General features: G+C 39.0%; 1 protein-coding gene across 3 annotated transcripts in view; it reads left to right on the top strand.

Annotated features, from left to right (window-relative positions):
• Positions 1-15,141, top strand: part of SPATA13 (spermatogenesis associated 13) — a 90,642-nt gene that overhangs the window by 68,183 nt on the left and 7,318 nt on the right. For all 3 annotated transcript variants that reach the window (XM_087937159.1, XM_087937158.1, XM_026708791.2), the window contains 6 exons: positions 5-184; positions 3,683-3,862; positions 5,155-5,334; positions 5,988-6,220; positions 11,240-11,369; positions 14,033-14,405. In XM_087937159.1, the coding sequence (XP_087793285.1) occupies positions 5-184; positions 3,683-3,862; positions 5,155-5,334; positions 5,988-6,220; positions 11,240-11,369; positions 14,033-14,405 (1,276 nt within the window). The remainder of the gene's footprint in view (positions 1-4; positions 185-3,682; positions 3,863-5,154; positions 5,335-5,987; positions 6,221-11,239; positions 11,370-14,032; positions 14,406-15,141) is intronic.

Genomic DNA, 15,141 nt, shown 5'->3' with positions numbered 1-15,141 from the left:
GCAGCTGATAAGTGATGGAAATGTGGTCTATGCAGAAGCTCTCTGGGATCACGTGACCATGGATGATCAAGAATTAGCCTTCAAAGCTGGAGAAGTCATCCAAGTCCTTGAAGCTTCCAACAAAGATTGGTGGTGGGGAAGAAATGAAGACAAGGAAGCTTGGCTTCCAGCCAGTTTTGTCAGAGTAAGTGAAACAAGATCTCTATCTTTCAAGCTCTTGTTCATCTTTGGAGACCTGGTTAAATTCTTACCTGCTTCCCTCCCTGCGAAGACATCTAGACTGCAGTGATTCGTTGGATTATTTTTCAATTTTTAATATATTCCCATCTGTTAAAATCATCATTGTCCTCTCTTCCATTTCTTTCTGTTTGCTTGTTTTGTACATAGGAATAGTCTTTCTTGAGTTCAGCTCAATTCTTGGTGACCACATGGACATCTTTGTGTAATTTTATGACAATAATGCCATTCCCTTCCTCTGAAGTGTTTTTTCCCAGCTTCCCAATCTATTTATTCATTTCTTTAGTCTTTATTTATTTCAAAAGACCTATATATCTCACTGGCTCATAGTTGACTCAGCCTTCCATCCTTCCGAGGTTGGTAAAATGAGGACCCAGTTTGTTGGGGGGCAATATGTTGACTCTGTAAACCGCTTAGAGAGGACTGTAAAGCACTGTGAAGTGGTATATAAGTGTTATTGCTATATCTGCTTATATTATAGTGACAATTCCAGGCTGTGTACAATAGCAATAGCAGTTAGACTTATATACCACTTTACAGTGCTTTACAGCCCTCTCTAAGTAGTTTACAGAGTCAGCATATTTCCCCCAACAATCTTGCTCCTCATTTTGCTGACCCGGGAACGATGGAAGGCTGAGTCAACCTTTTGCTGGTGAGACTCGAACTGCCAAACTTCTGGCAGCCAGCAGTCAGCAGAAGCAGCCTGCAATGCTGCATTCTAACCACTGAGCCAGCACAGTTCTTAACAGTAAACCTTAACAAAACAGTAAAGACATCAGTAGCCCACAAATTATAAAGTGAAATTATTGCACCCTGGGGCAGCATTCTCCCATACATCTACACACCGCCTTGCTGGGCTTTTGCCTTTTCTTACCCTGATGCTTGCAAGAAGAGACAGCTCCTGAAGACCTTTCCAAAAGCAAGGAGGATGAGTCTACCAGAAGTCTGGAGAAAGGATGGATTACAAGTGCAGGGACGTTTACAGAGAAGACTCTCACTATGAAATAACATTTAAAGGAAGGGGCCTGGAGTGCAACCACCCTATTTGACCTAGTAGGATGGGCAGATACCCTCAGGGAGAGGCAATCATACAGGTAGCCGGGTCTAATTCAATTTAGGGCTCTAAAGGGGATATCCAACATTTTGAATTGCACGAGGAAAGAAACCAGAAGCCACTGTAGCTCACACAGAAACAGATACAGATACAAATAATCAGAGTTGGAAGGGACCTTGTAGGTCATCTAGTCCAACCCCCCCACCCAATCGGGAGACCCTATACCATTTTTGACAAATGGCGGTCCAATCTCTTCTTGAAGGTCTCAAGTGATGGCGCTCCCACAACTTCCGCGGGCAACTTCTGTTCCATTGGTTGAAGCCACTGTAGGTCACACAGAAACCAGAAGCCACTGCAGCTCACACAGCAGTGCTGTAATATAGGGGACATCATTGCTGCATTCTGGATCAATTACAGCTTCCAGCACTGGTCCAGCACCAGGATAGCATCACTTAGCCAGGGGAGGAGACATATTACTTGGGTATCATCAGCATAGGCAGAGACCAAAGTCAGCTTTCTCTTTTCATTCCGAAATATTGTTTCCCTTGTGTGCAAGCATTTAATCTTTCCAAATTGCTGATTCTTAAGAATATCATTTATTTTCCTTCTGCTTGCAGGAGAAAATCATTAATAAGTAATACTTTCAAAAAGCACATTGTAAAGGCTAAATAGGCAATATAAAGGTTAAGAGGTTCCACTGTTGACAGTAAGTTGCTGTTCATTGAACATATTCTTGAGATCCCTTGTTGCATCTTTCTAGTTAAAATGCAACCTCTCCATACTGATTTTTTAGCTGGTAATATCTAAAGCAACTCCAAGAAAGTTTGAAATACAGATAGTCCTTGACCTACAACCATTCATTTAGTCACCGTTCAAAAATACAGCAGCATTGAAAAAAGTGACTTAGGGCCATTTTTCCCATTTAGAACGCTTGTAGCATCCCTATGGTCATGAGATCAAAATTTGGATGCTTGGCATTCAGTTGATATTTATGACTGTTGTAGTGTACTGGGATCATGTGATCTCCTTTTGTAACCTTCTGACAAGCGAAGTCTCAATGGGGAAGTCAGATTCACTTAACAACTGTGTTCCTAATTTAACAATGGCAATGAGCAAATGTGGCAAGAAAGGTCATAAAATAGAGCAAAACTCATTTAACAATTTGTCTCACTTGGCAACAGAAATTTTGGTCAAAAGTCAAGGACTACCTGTACTCGGTTCTCAATGGAACAATTTTATTTTTATTTTTTATTTTACAACTAAATGGAAATAGATGTTTTAACATCTAATCAGGCATGTATCTCTGTTGGTAACTCCCAGAAGTCATGACCCAATGCTGCACAAAACTGGAATTTTTGAGGCAACAAATTCATAAAGCAAATTCTATGTCTCTCTGTATCTATCTACACACACACACACACACAGAAAGAGAGAGAGAGGTGTGTGTGTGTGTGTGTGTGTGTGTGTGTGTGTGTATATTTAGTTTCTGAGGTTTTCGCGGGTATTTGTATGTGGATCTTTGGTTATTCGGGTTTTCTCCTGCGTAGAATTGGAAGTATCTAGGTGACGTTTCGATGAAGTCTCATTCATCATCTTCAGGCTTGTGTCTTCAGCCTTGTGCTTCTCAGAGTTAAGAATTTTAAGAATAACAAGATAAACATGATTTTTGTTGTTGTTGTATAATAAGGGAGTTAGAGACAACTCAGTCTTGAGAACTGAGAACTTACTTCTGAAGTTAAATCAGAGTGAATGTTAGTGTAATTTCAGTTCCTATAAAGAATATGGATAATTAGATACTTCCTTAGGCTAGATTATATTTGTTCACTTTAGTTTACTATTACATCTTCTATGCAGTTAGATTGCCTAATAACTCAAATTCCAGGCAACGTACAAATAAAATAAAATTCATAAAATAGTGGGAGAAATTGTATGATAATATCAAGATTAAATAAACAATAAGAATACAGGCAACATAAAATCACAATAAAGTTTGCTGCAAAATCAACAATACATATACCTAAAAACAGTAAAGTGATTATTAATTTCTTAGAAAATAAAAATATTTTATGCACTTGGCACGAAAAAGTCTAGAACGTGGATACCAGGTGGTTCTCTAAGGAGGGCATTCAGAAATACAGTAGCACAGCTAAAAAGGTCATACAATCCCCATCATGTTATTTGACATGGTTATTTGTAGGGAAACTTTGATAAAGATTGTAGAAATGTGGTGATGGATGTGGGAGATAATCCTAGGTATACGTAGGCAAGATACTGAAATAATTTCAAGTACATTGCCCTATTATCACTGACATTATATTTCTGGAATGGTGTTGGATATAAGTATAATTTTTGAATTCAATTGTTTGATCTCCATTCTTCTTCTCATTCCAGCTACGAGTCAATCAAGAAGAACCTGCAGACTACTGTAGTGGCCTCCAAGATGAAGAACCAAATCCTGAAAAGCATCGCCAAAAAATAGCAGAAAACAAAGATCAGATGAGAACCAATGTAATTCAGGAAATAATGAACACAGAGAGGATTTATATCAAACATCTCAAAGACATCTGTGAGGTAAAATATAAAATAGTAATGTAACAATGGAGAAGGGAAGAATCCAACTTTTGTCTCGAAGAGTCTATGAACCCTCCCAAACAGTGATGTTGCACCTAATAAAAAAATACCATCACAAAAATACCATCTTTGGGCTGTTCCTTTTCCTCTGATGTGGTTTAGGTTAATTCACACGTCCATGTTGCCCCAGTGCAAGTATGGGCCACAAGCCATATTGTACTTCTATCCTTTTCTTGCTCCCTCCACCCAGACCACTGAGAAGGCAACCTTCCCCTGTCTTTTCCTGTTACATATCAAATTAGTGTTTGAAAAATTGTGATAGCCCAAGTGACAGAAATGTATTTATTTAGTTCCTGGTCTATTGATGGACATTAGACAGGAAGGTATTAAGTGTAAAGGTGAGTCACCTGGTTGAGTTGATGCAGAAATTCTGTCAATAGAAACCACAAGGCTCAGGGTCTTTCCTGGCTTGGATGGGAGTGATAATGATGCAAGAAAAGTCCCAGCAAGGTTATTAGATCCACGCAGTCCAGGAAGAACATCAGGTCATTACTGTAGAGAAAGTCATTTCCAGCAGGCCTGTACATAGGAGTCAGTGAACATGAGGCAGCAGTATGGAGAAAACAGAGAAAAACAGGAGAAAGTGACAGGCAAAGGCAACATGGGCAAAGAGAAGAAAGGAACTAATAAGTCAATGCCATAATAACAAATATTTATTATAAAATTTGAAAAAAGTCAATTTTACAGAATAAAGGTTGCTGGTAATCATGACTTATATTTAATGTTTTTGCTTTGTCTCTGCTAAAGCTGTGTCTATCAACTGCTCTTCCGATCACTTTTCCAAGTGAAACAGACACTGACTTTTTACAAATGCATCCTTAACCTTGTTTTAAAAAGATAACAGGAAGGCACTTGCTGCTACTCACAGAGCGTTGCGTTTCTTTGAGCAAAAAACCAAGTTGTGAGCTTGCTCTAGTATTGCACTCGGTTTTCTTGCCATAGAAATATAATACAGTTGTCTAGGAGCAAATTGAAATGTCTTGTCCAGATGCTGAACTAAAACAATTGTTACTTACTTAAAGTAAATTAATTCTGTAATGCTGTAGAATTCGGTCCATGTATTTTGACTTTTGACTTTTGTAAAATAGTTACTCCTTATGAATTCTACAGAGTTATTGCAGTAGACAGGAAATGTTATGATTGCACTTCTTTTAGTGTAAAGTGATAGAATGCTTATCTTCAATTTTTACTTACCATGATCAATATTAAGACCTTTCGGTTGGATTTCTTAGGGATACATTCGGCAATGTCGCAAACATACAGGAATGTTTACTCCGGCCCAGCTAAGCACCATATTTGGAAATATTGAAGATATTTACAAATTCCAAAGAAAATTTTTGAAAGATCTAGAGAAGCTGTACAACAAAGAAGAGCCCCACTTAAGTGAAATAGGGTCCTGCTTTCTTCAGCATGTAAGTTGGTTAAATATCCTCATTTGACTAAGTAGTACAGTGCGAGAGAAAGAGAGTTCAGTGAACTGGGGAATATGCAGTGAGATAACAGGGCAGAATTAATGTCAGCATAATTCAATAAAGGTTACAGTCAACTTTTCAGATATGTTTTCTGAAGAGGCAAAGGTCAGAATGAGGAGCAGGCTGATTATGCAAAGAGGGCCAGGACTGGGGATTTATATAGTAAGTATATTTTAGGAGTTATAACAATTTTTAGTATTTCTCATCCCTAAATGTTAGAGAACTGTGCCACAGATTTTCAGTAGTTTTAGTCAGAGAGGCTGGAGATGGGGGGGGGGGGCGGGGAATGGCAGAACGGGGCCTTTTGCGGCAGATTCATTCATTCTGGGTCCTGCACGCATGACTGGCTGCCAAGTTCAATTATTCATTTTTTTTGTCAGCTCTCTGAGAAACAATCATATTGTCTCTCTGCCTTCGCAGGGAACCCAGGTGTCTTACATCCCTGTCCTCTCTCTTTCTTCACTTTGAAACAGCTGCGGAATTGCGAAAGCAATTTCTACAGCTTGCAGCTTATCCCTGCTTTTCAGTTGTCTCCTTTCGGCTGCGAGATATTTAAAAATTGTTGTTTTTGTATTTTTTGCTTTTGCTTTTAGCAAGAAGGATTTGCAATCTATTCTGAGTATTGTAACAATCACCCTGGAGCCTGCCTTGAGCTCTCCAACCTGATGAAACAGAGCAAGTACCGCCATTTTTTTGAAGCTTGCCGCCTCCTTCAGCAAATGATTGACATTGCTATTGATGGTTTCCTCCTCACCCCTGTTCAGAAAATCTGTAAATATCCCCTGCAGCTTGCTGAATTATTAAAGTACACCACTCAGGATCATAGGTAAGGCCGATTGGTAGGTTTTTTTCTGGGGGAATATTCCACATTCAGGTTAACTTCTATCCACTCACCAAGAATGCTTGCCGGATATGATCAAATACTTATGAAAGCAGCCATGGTTTGTGCAATAAACATTCCTCCTATTTTTCATTTGCATCAAACATACACAAGAAGGGAGCCCTTCAACTGCACCCATTGCCTTCCAATTTTTCCAAAAGCACAGCCTCAAATTCGTACGTCTTCTTCATATACAGTTCTTAGTGATAGTGAAAAGAAACTTGTAAATCATTTAAGAAGTAGGTAAGATTGTTAAATTGTGTGTAAGGCATCCAGAAAGTATCCATTATATCAACCACTCTGAGACATTTTCTCTCCAATTGATATATTTAGAAACACATCTGGCATGTCAAAGGCAATTTCCCAAAGTGAAATGATTTTTGTGGGTTACACAGAATCCACCTTCTCTCCTCCCTTCTCTCCTCCCACTTCTACACTTCATAAATCATCAGAACCAATTAACTGCAACTGGGATTTCTTAATACCACACACAGAATAACCTTCAACTTTTCAACTCCTCCAGCCCCCTTCCATGAAATGTGACAGCTGAATTTTAAAGCTGACATTGTGCTGAAATTGTAATTATGTATTTTAGCTGAGAGCATTCAGTTAAATTGGCCTGGAATGCAGCACATGCAGTCCATAATACCCTAGACACTATCCATAGAATTAAATTTTAAAGTGGAAATGGTTGGATCTCATAAAGTTTTTGGACAAGAATGGCAAAATCCTGTTAGATTTCAATCCTTTTGCAAGAGACCTATTGCGATGTTAGCTTTTTTTGTGCAGTGTGACAAGGGCGATGATCCTGTATGGTTTTAAGCAATTTTATTTAATTGTGGAGAGAGGATCATCAAACTCTAAAAACATAGCTGAGCTAGACTTGCACCGCCCTAGCCTAACACTTTCCAGATATTCTGGGTTTACAACTCCCAGAATTTGCAGCCACCACTATCAATTTTTGTGATGGGTTGAGAAGCTGAGGCCCTTCTGAATATCATTTTGGAAATACAACTTGTTGTAGCTCCAAGCCAGCACAGTCAATGGGGTGGAAGGCTAGGACTAGTTTGCTAAGGTAGGAAAAAGTGATTTAGAAGATGAACCAATCAGTTCTCTACACCACACTGAACTAATTCTGAAAACTGAATGGAAATTACTAGTGTGAGAGAAAATGATCTGTTGGGTAATACATTATGATTCAAAGCTTTAATCCTTTTTGATTACTTAACATGTCTGTTACAAGTTCTGCTATTCTGAATGGACTGACAGTGCATGGGCTGAGTAATCAAATAAAGAGGAACTTTCTTGATATCTGGCTTTTCACCCTAGAGCTCTCAAGATAGGCTGGATGACAGTTCCCATCACACACCCATGACTTTCAAACTACATGCCTGTACGTCCCTCTTGTAATCTTTTACTCTTGCAACAGTATAAATCACCCACCTCCTACAAGGACATTGCAGCTTGAGGAAAATAGGAAATGCAATCTAACACAAACTAACTTCTTCCTAGATTCTTTGGGCCACTTAGTACCTCTTCACAATCTACACATTCTACCTCACCATTAGAATGAAAATAAAAATAGTTAGCTATGCAAGGAGAGAGTTGTAGTTCAGGGACAAGGTCAGTCCTCGGTATACCCTAGTAGTAGCTCTGTGATTATTTTAATTGGAACAATCTGTTTTAAGAGCCTAGGGAATTATCCGAGCTACAGAGATCTATAACCTTTTCAGTCACTGAGTCTTCTTGCATAACATTGTGCCATGTCCTGCCATCAGTTTGTTTTTAAATTGCTAGTGAGATTTCAGTACTCTTTTCTAGGAGTCATGCAAGAACTCACAAAACTTCAGTGTTCCCATATAAGCTCATGAAATCTTTATGTATTTATTTTTATTTTATTTTTATTTGTCAGTCACTTACAAGATAATAGGTGTAAGTATAAACATGAGTTAGAATACAGGAAATAGGCACAAATAAAACGGGGACAATAGGACAGGGACGGTAGGCACGATGGTGCACTTATGCACGCCCCTTACAGACCTCTTAGGAATGGGGTGAGGTCAATAGTGGATAGTTTGAGTTTAAAGGAGTGGAGGTAAGAGGATGTATCAACAGAATCAGGTAGTGCATTCTAGGCATTGACCACTCTGTTGCTGAAGTCGTACTTTCTGCAATCAAGCTTGGAGCTATTTACATTGAGTTTGTATCTGTTGTGTGCTCTTGTATTGTTGTGATTGAAGCTGAAGTAGTCATTGACTGGTAGGACATTGTAGCAGATAATTTTGTGCGCTACACAATAACACCAATAAGACCAAGGAGCTTATAGGGGATTATAGAAGGAATAGATCAGACATCCAGCCCTTGCTTATCAATGGAGACCGTGTGGCCAGTTTTAAGTTTCCGGGTGTTACTATAAAAAGGACCTGGCCTGAGGTGCTCAAATTGCAGCACTGGTCAAAAGGGCCCAGCAAAGATTATACTACTTGAGACTTCTCAGAAAACAACAACTGAATGAAAAACTGCTGGTGACCTTCTACCGCTGCACCATAGAGAGCATTTTAGCATACTGCACCTCTGTATGGTTTGCCAATTGCATAGTGGCAGATAGGAAAGCACTCCAGAGGGTTAACGTCATTGCCCAGAAGATCATTGGTTGCCCTCTCCCCTCTTTGGAAGAGCTTTATAGCTCCCACTGCCTTAAGAAAGTTCAAAATATTCTCAAAGATCCATCTCATCCTGGGAACCCTTTTCTTGAACTATTATCATCTGGCAGATGGTACAGCATAATAAAAACAAGGACAAATAGGTTGCAAAACAGCTTCTATCCCAAGGCAGTAGCTCTTTTGAATTCTGCTGTATAGTGCAGTGTTGGTGCAGTGTTGTGGGTTTTGGGTTCAATGTGTGGAGTGTGAAGGATGTGTGTTTGTGTTTATTTTCATGGTCATGATGTGCACTGAAGACGGTGTTTGATTTCGTTGTATGAGGTGCAATGATAATGAAGTAAACTAAACTAAACTAAATAAAGTAAACTAAACTTAAGTCCAACTGTAGGCAGTGTAGTTCAAGGTTGTCCAAGCCCAAAATCTCAAGCCTGATGATATAGGGTATTCTGTTGCGAGCAGAGGAGTGTAGTACTCTTCTCGTGAAATACTTCTGGACTCGCTCAATTGTATTAATGTCAGTTATACAGTGCGGATTCCAGACTGATGAGCTTATTCGAGTATTGGTCTAGCAAAAGTTTTGTACGCTCCAATTAGCAATTCAATATTTTTGGAGGAGAAGCTTCATGAGATTAGATTTACAATTTTTAATGCCTTTTTGGCAATGTTGTTACAATGAGCTCTGGCATTTAGGTCATTTGATATGAGTACTCCAAGATCCTTGAGTGAGGATCGTCAATGAGGTCATATCCATCTAGTTTGTATTTGGTTTACTGATTTTTTTTTACCAATGTGTAGGACAGAGCATTTGTTGGTCGAGATTGGAGTTGCCAATTGTTTGACCATTCAAACACAAAATCAAGGTCGCTTTGAAGGACAATAGCATTGTTGGTGGTTTTGAATAGTTTTACATCATCTGTGAAGAGGATTCAAAAATGAGATCTGATTCAAAAATGGTGGAATCTTGTCAGTTTAACAATCGGTGCTAGATTTTGACTGTTACATTTTTATTTAATGTGTCAATCTTTCAGCACTTTCTAGGGATGTTGTAGATCACGGGTGTCAAACTTGATTGAGTCACATGACATATCGCAGTGTTTTTGCCTTTGCAGAGCTGGGGTGGGAGTGGCCTGTGCCTGATGCATCCAGCCCACAGGCCACCATTTTGACACCCCTGTTGTCAATGGTCTGGCCCCCATGAGCTTTGGGTCAGTTCTCTAAAACGAATGAGATAACCATTCAAAGCATCCACTAGCAGCAGCTGAGAAGCTCAGTTTTATGGTTTTATGGTCTTTCCAGTTAATTGCAGAAGCTTACTTGTTGAACTCATATAGCCTTTTTACGGGACTGTTATCATGCCAGAGGTATCTTAGATGAATCATGCCAGAAGTAATGTAGGGGGTTTTGGGGAAATCTTTTGTAAATTTGAAGGTGGTTTCAAAAATTGCTCCATAAGTAGTCTCTCCTTTTTCTCAACAAGACTGCAAGCTCTAATCTCCACTGTAAAAGTGCTCAGACAATGAGACAATTAAGTGTGGGGTTCATTTTTTAAAAAAAAAATCAGTTGATATGCAATCTGGACAGGAAGTTGCGGTGATTATCTTACGTACCCTTTTTGGCTATAAATCGCCTTCAACTGCAGCTACACTCCAGATAGATAGGAGTGTGGAAGATATTCGTTGTCTTGGTTTTTTCTTTTCCCACTTTGTTCTTTGGGACTAATGCAGGGCTGCCTTGCAGATTCTGAAAAGATTTGCAGAAGAAGAAAAGCTTTCCTTTTAGTGGAGCTGCCCCCTGTTCCCTCTGCCTAACAAAGGGATTGCCTGTTAGAGTCATTGTCTCTGTGGGAAGATCCCATCATGGTACTTGTGGAAATGGAGCCTCCTGCCACTCTCTCCCACTGCCCACAAATCTCTGTGTGAATGTATGTAATGTGTGTCAGAGAGAGGATGCTAAAGAGACTATAGATAGTTCCTTTATATGTGTGGTATTTTGTAAGGCTATTAAGACCTTGCTGTTTCAGCAACCTTTTAGAATTTGGCAGATGGCGTGATTCCCTCTTGTAGGAGAATGCTTAGTGTGATGTGTTTTGGGGGATATGAAAATTATTTTTTCACGTCATTAGACTGATTGTTCCTGTGGTTTTTGCTATTGTTTTGACTTTGTCTTTTTTTAGCTTGATTACTGAATGAGGTAAGTGTAAACTGCTCAGGGTCATTTATTTGTTAGAGTAGGATATTCATCTGGGAAGTGAATGAAATGCATTCTCCTCAGGGATTGACCAGTATCTTTCTTCCTTTGACAGTGACTATAACAATATCAAGGCAGCATACGAAGCCATGAAGAACGTAGCTTGCCTCATCAATGAACGCAAACGAAGGCTGGAAAGTATAGACAAGATTGCTCGCTGGCAAATCTCCATTGTCAACTGGGAGGTGAGGAGACATTGCCAGTCATTTTTCGGGCTTGAAAACCCAGGGTTTCTCCCAACTGATTCAAAGGGTGTTTTCTTACTTTCCGCTGTTTCCACTCTGTAAAGGTGGTTGTTTATTTCCATTGTGGTGCTTATGATTTACTTGAAATAATTTATTAATTTATTTCACATTTATTTTTTCTCAATGATTCATCGTGGCTGATGCCCTAAAAGCTCAACAACTCAGCTGCACCAATTTGTTTTTGCTTACCCTCCAAAAGGCTTCAGAAAAAAAAAATCTTATGGACAGGAGAATCGTTCTAAACCAAGAAGCAATGCTAGAAATGACTTAACTCCATTAATTAGTTATTTGGAGATTTTACAATGATTCTTGTGGCAGATGGGCGATCACTTAATTTTATACTTGAAATTGAGAAGAGGTGAAGTTGGACTCACTGTGAATTGGAGTCAATATACGTTTTTCCTTTTCCTGCACACTGGTTACTCTTTCTTCACTCTCTAACATTTTGAGAATATAATCTGTGGAAAGGAGAGGCATTTGTACTTGATTGGGCACTTCTGGTTTGTGGTTGTTTTTGTAAAACTGCTGCAAGTAATCTCACTGAACTGGAATTGGCAACTTAGCAGGGCTTTTTTTAAAAAAAAAACCTCATCTTTTAAAGAGAGTTTGGCAATCATACTTCATGATCTGGAAAGATCAAGCACTATTTAGAAGTGTAATAAAATCCTGGAATTTTTAGATACCTTTCTGAGGACCCTTAGATTGAAGAGATAATTTGGTTTAAATCTAAAATCCAATACGATTATGTATTCTTAGGTTAAGAATTCAGTAAGCATTTGAATCAGCCTTTCAATTCTGTTTTGGAGAGGTCAGTTACCATTTAGGGCCTCTGCCCGTATTGCTATAACTAAAACTAGTTTCATTAGCACAATCACAATAACAGAGAGGAAGAGAGAGGCAAAAACTAAGTTGTTTTCAGTAGGAAATTTTTTTTCCCTATTTAATTTTTATTTTTTTTTAAAAAAAACACAAAACAATAAAAATACAAATTTGAAAAGAGAAAAGGAAGGAATGTAAAGAAACAAAGTACAAAGAGTGAAATAGAAAAGAGAAAGGAAGACAAGAAAAGAAGCTGCTGCAGTTAAAAGTGCATTTATGTTTTATCCGCCTTTCCCTGTTAAAAGACATAAGATTTTATGAGTCTATCCTATACTTCACAGCTCTCATCTTAAGGGACTTAAATAGCAATAACAATATTTAAAATAATATTCCTTGTTTTTGTGACGGATAGCTGAATAACAGGAGAAAAACTTATTTCCTACCAAACACCCTAGAGCCATGATGGCAAATCTATGGCACATGTGCCGGAAGAAACACACAGAGCTGTTGCTCCAGGCATGCCAGCTGTCGCCCATTGCTCTTCTGGGTTCTGGCGTGCGCATGCGCTTCAGCTAGCTGGTTTTTGTGCGCGCATACGTGCCAGAAACCAAAAGACCAGGTGGCCAGTGCGTGCCTTTTCTCTTTCACTTCTTGTACGTTTTTTTCTTTAAATTCCTTACTTTTCTCTTTCCAAATTTGTATTTTTATTCTTTTGTTTCTTGTTTTTGTTTTAAATTACTTAGGGGAAAAAAATTTCCTACTGAAAAAACTTAGTCTTTGCCTCTATCTCTTTCGCTCTGTTTCAGAGTTTGTGATGTGTGCTAATGAACCTAGTTTTAGTTATAGCAATATGTGCACGAGGCCCTAAATGGTAGCTGACCTCTCCAAAACAGAACTACACAGGCGGATTCATATGTGCCGCGGAGTTGCTCTTCAAGGTTTCTGGTGCTCCCTTTTCGGCACTCTGTGTCGAAAAGGGTGGCGAACACTGCCCTGGAAGACAAAGGTCTCTGGCAGGAATAGATACTCTCTCTGGCTGTTCTTCACCAGGAATCAATCTTCCAATTTTTATTACATAACAGACCATTGCACTGGCTTAAATGGAGGTAGGGAGGAGAGAGAAATGAACCCTTCTGTCTTGTAGCTCTTAATCTATTGGTGATAGTTAACATGGGTGATATCTAGATTTAATATTTTTAATTGGGGATGGGATGGAGTGGGGTGTCTTTCCCCATTCTGGTAAGGGAAGATTTTGCTGTATTTGCTGACATAGGGATCAAAAAAAGTGTAGCAAGTAGTCAGTGTTGGGATTCAATTTTTTTTACTACCGGTTCTGTGGGTGTGGCTTGGTGGGCATGGCAGGGGAAGGATACTGTAAAATCTCCATTCCCTCCCCACCCCCTGGGGGAAGATTACTGCAAAATCCCATTCCCTCCCCACCCTACTAACCTGCTTTCCAGCTCCGTTCTCCTGTGCAGGGCAACAAAAGAAGACCCAGCCGATCAGCTGGGACCGGGGAGGCAGAGAATAGATGGGGGCAGGGCCAGTCAGAGGTGGTATTTGCTGGTTCTCCATACTATTCAAAATTTCCGCTACTGGTTCTCAAGAACTGGCCAGAACATGCTGAATACCACCTCTGCAAGTAGTTCAGGATTGGTAGCTATCATATTGGAGACTAAGCCATATAATAAAGATGAATAGAAGAAGAATTACTTATTTATCTAATGTCATTCTCAGTGCTGATAAAGTTTAGTATCTCTTTTTCTTTTTTACGAATGCTGTAGGGGCAAGACATCTTAGGCAAAAGCTCTGAATTAATCCACTCGGGAGAATTGACAAAAATCTCCAAACAAGGCAAGAGTCAGCAAAGAACATTCTTTCTTTTTGACCATCAGCTTGTGTTCTGTAAGAAAGATTTATTGAGAAGGGACATGTTGTATTACAAAGGCCGGATGGACATGGACGAAATGGAGGTGGTAGACATTGAGGATGGCAAAGACAAAGACTTCAATATCTCTGTAAAAAATGCTTTCAAAATTGTAAATAACGCTACGGAAGAAGTTCACCTATTTTGTGGGAAAAAGCCAGGTGATAAAAAAAAGTGGCTGGAGGCTTGTGCAAATGAGAGGAGACGAGTGCAAGAAGACAAAGAAATGGGCAAGTATTATCTTTTGCTAACTGAAATCACTAGAATTGGAAATTTGGAATATTTTCCCATTGCACAGTCTCTCTCACTGGTCTTGTAACCTACCTTCTGAAATCAACAAAGCTATAGCAAAAATATTCATGATGTAGCCCAAGGATTGTGAGATTGTAGCATTATTGTGTAAACCTTTATGAATTTTTAATTTGGCTATGATTTGTGGTTAGAGTTGTTCCATCAATAAGTATAGCCTTACTGATATTTTTATTAAATCCAAGATGTAATATTTTGTTTATTTCTGATACGGTTTTGGTATCAGTGGAAACTACCCAGAGGTGGTATATACATTTAATTTTAAGTTACAAAACCCTTTTAAATATAGTATTATATACTATTAAGACTGAAAACATCAGATTCAGATTTGTTAGGAATAATTCCTTGTGATGGTCCCTTATCTACAGTATGTCATTTTGGTGGAACAGTTCTGGACTGACAAATCTGCATTGTTCTGAATCAAACCATTTGTCTGTTTTCTCAGCATTCTCCTCACTGAATGTCAGTGGCTTGTTTCTGTTTCTCAGAAGTTATCCTTGTGAAGATGCTGAGAATTGAAACTGAGCTTTCCTGTGTGTAGAGTCTGTGCTCTGTTATTACTTGTGTTTCACAAGTGACATGTGTCTCCTCTGTTGAAATTAGATCCATTAGCTAATTGTTACTCAAGTGATGCTTTTTAATTGAACTTTGCTTTAA

This window comes from Pseudonaja textilis, chromosome 7, assembly GCF_049901715.1.
Source record: "Pseudonaja textilis isolate UNSWEBS1 chromosome 7, rPseTex1.2, whole genome shotgun sequence".
Classification (NCBI taxonomy): domain Eukaryota; kingdom Metazoa; phylum Chordata; class Lepidosauria; order Squamata; family Elapidae; genus Pseudonaja; species Pseudonaja textilis.
The sequence above is the reverse complement of the archived record's forward strand: the minus strand, read 5'-3'. Positions and strand labels throughout refer to the sequence as shown.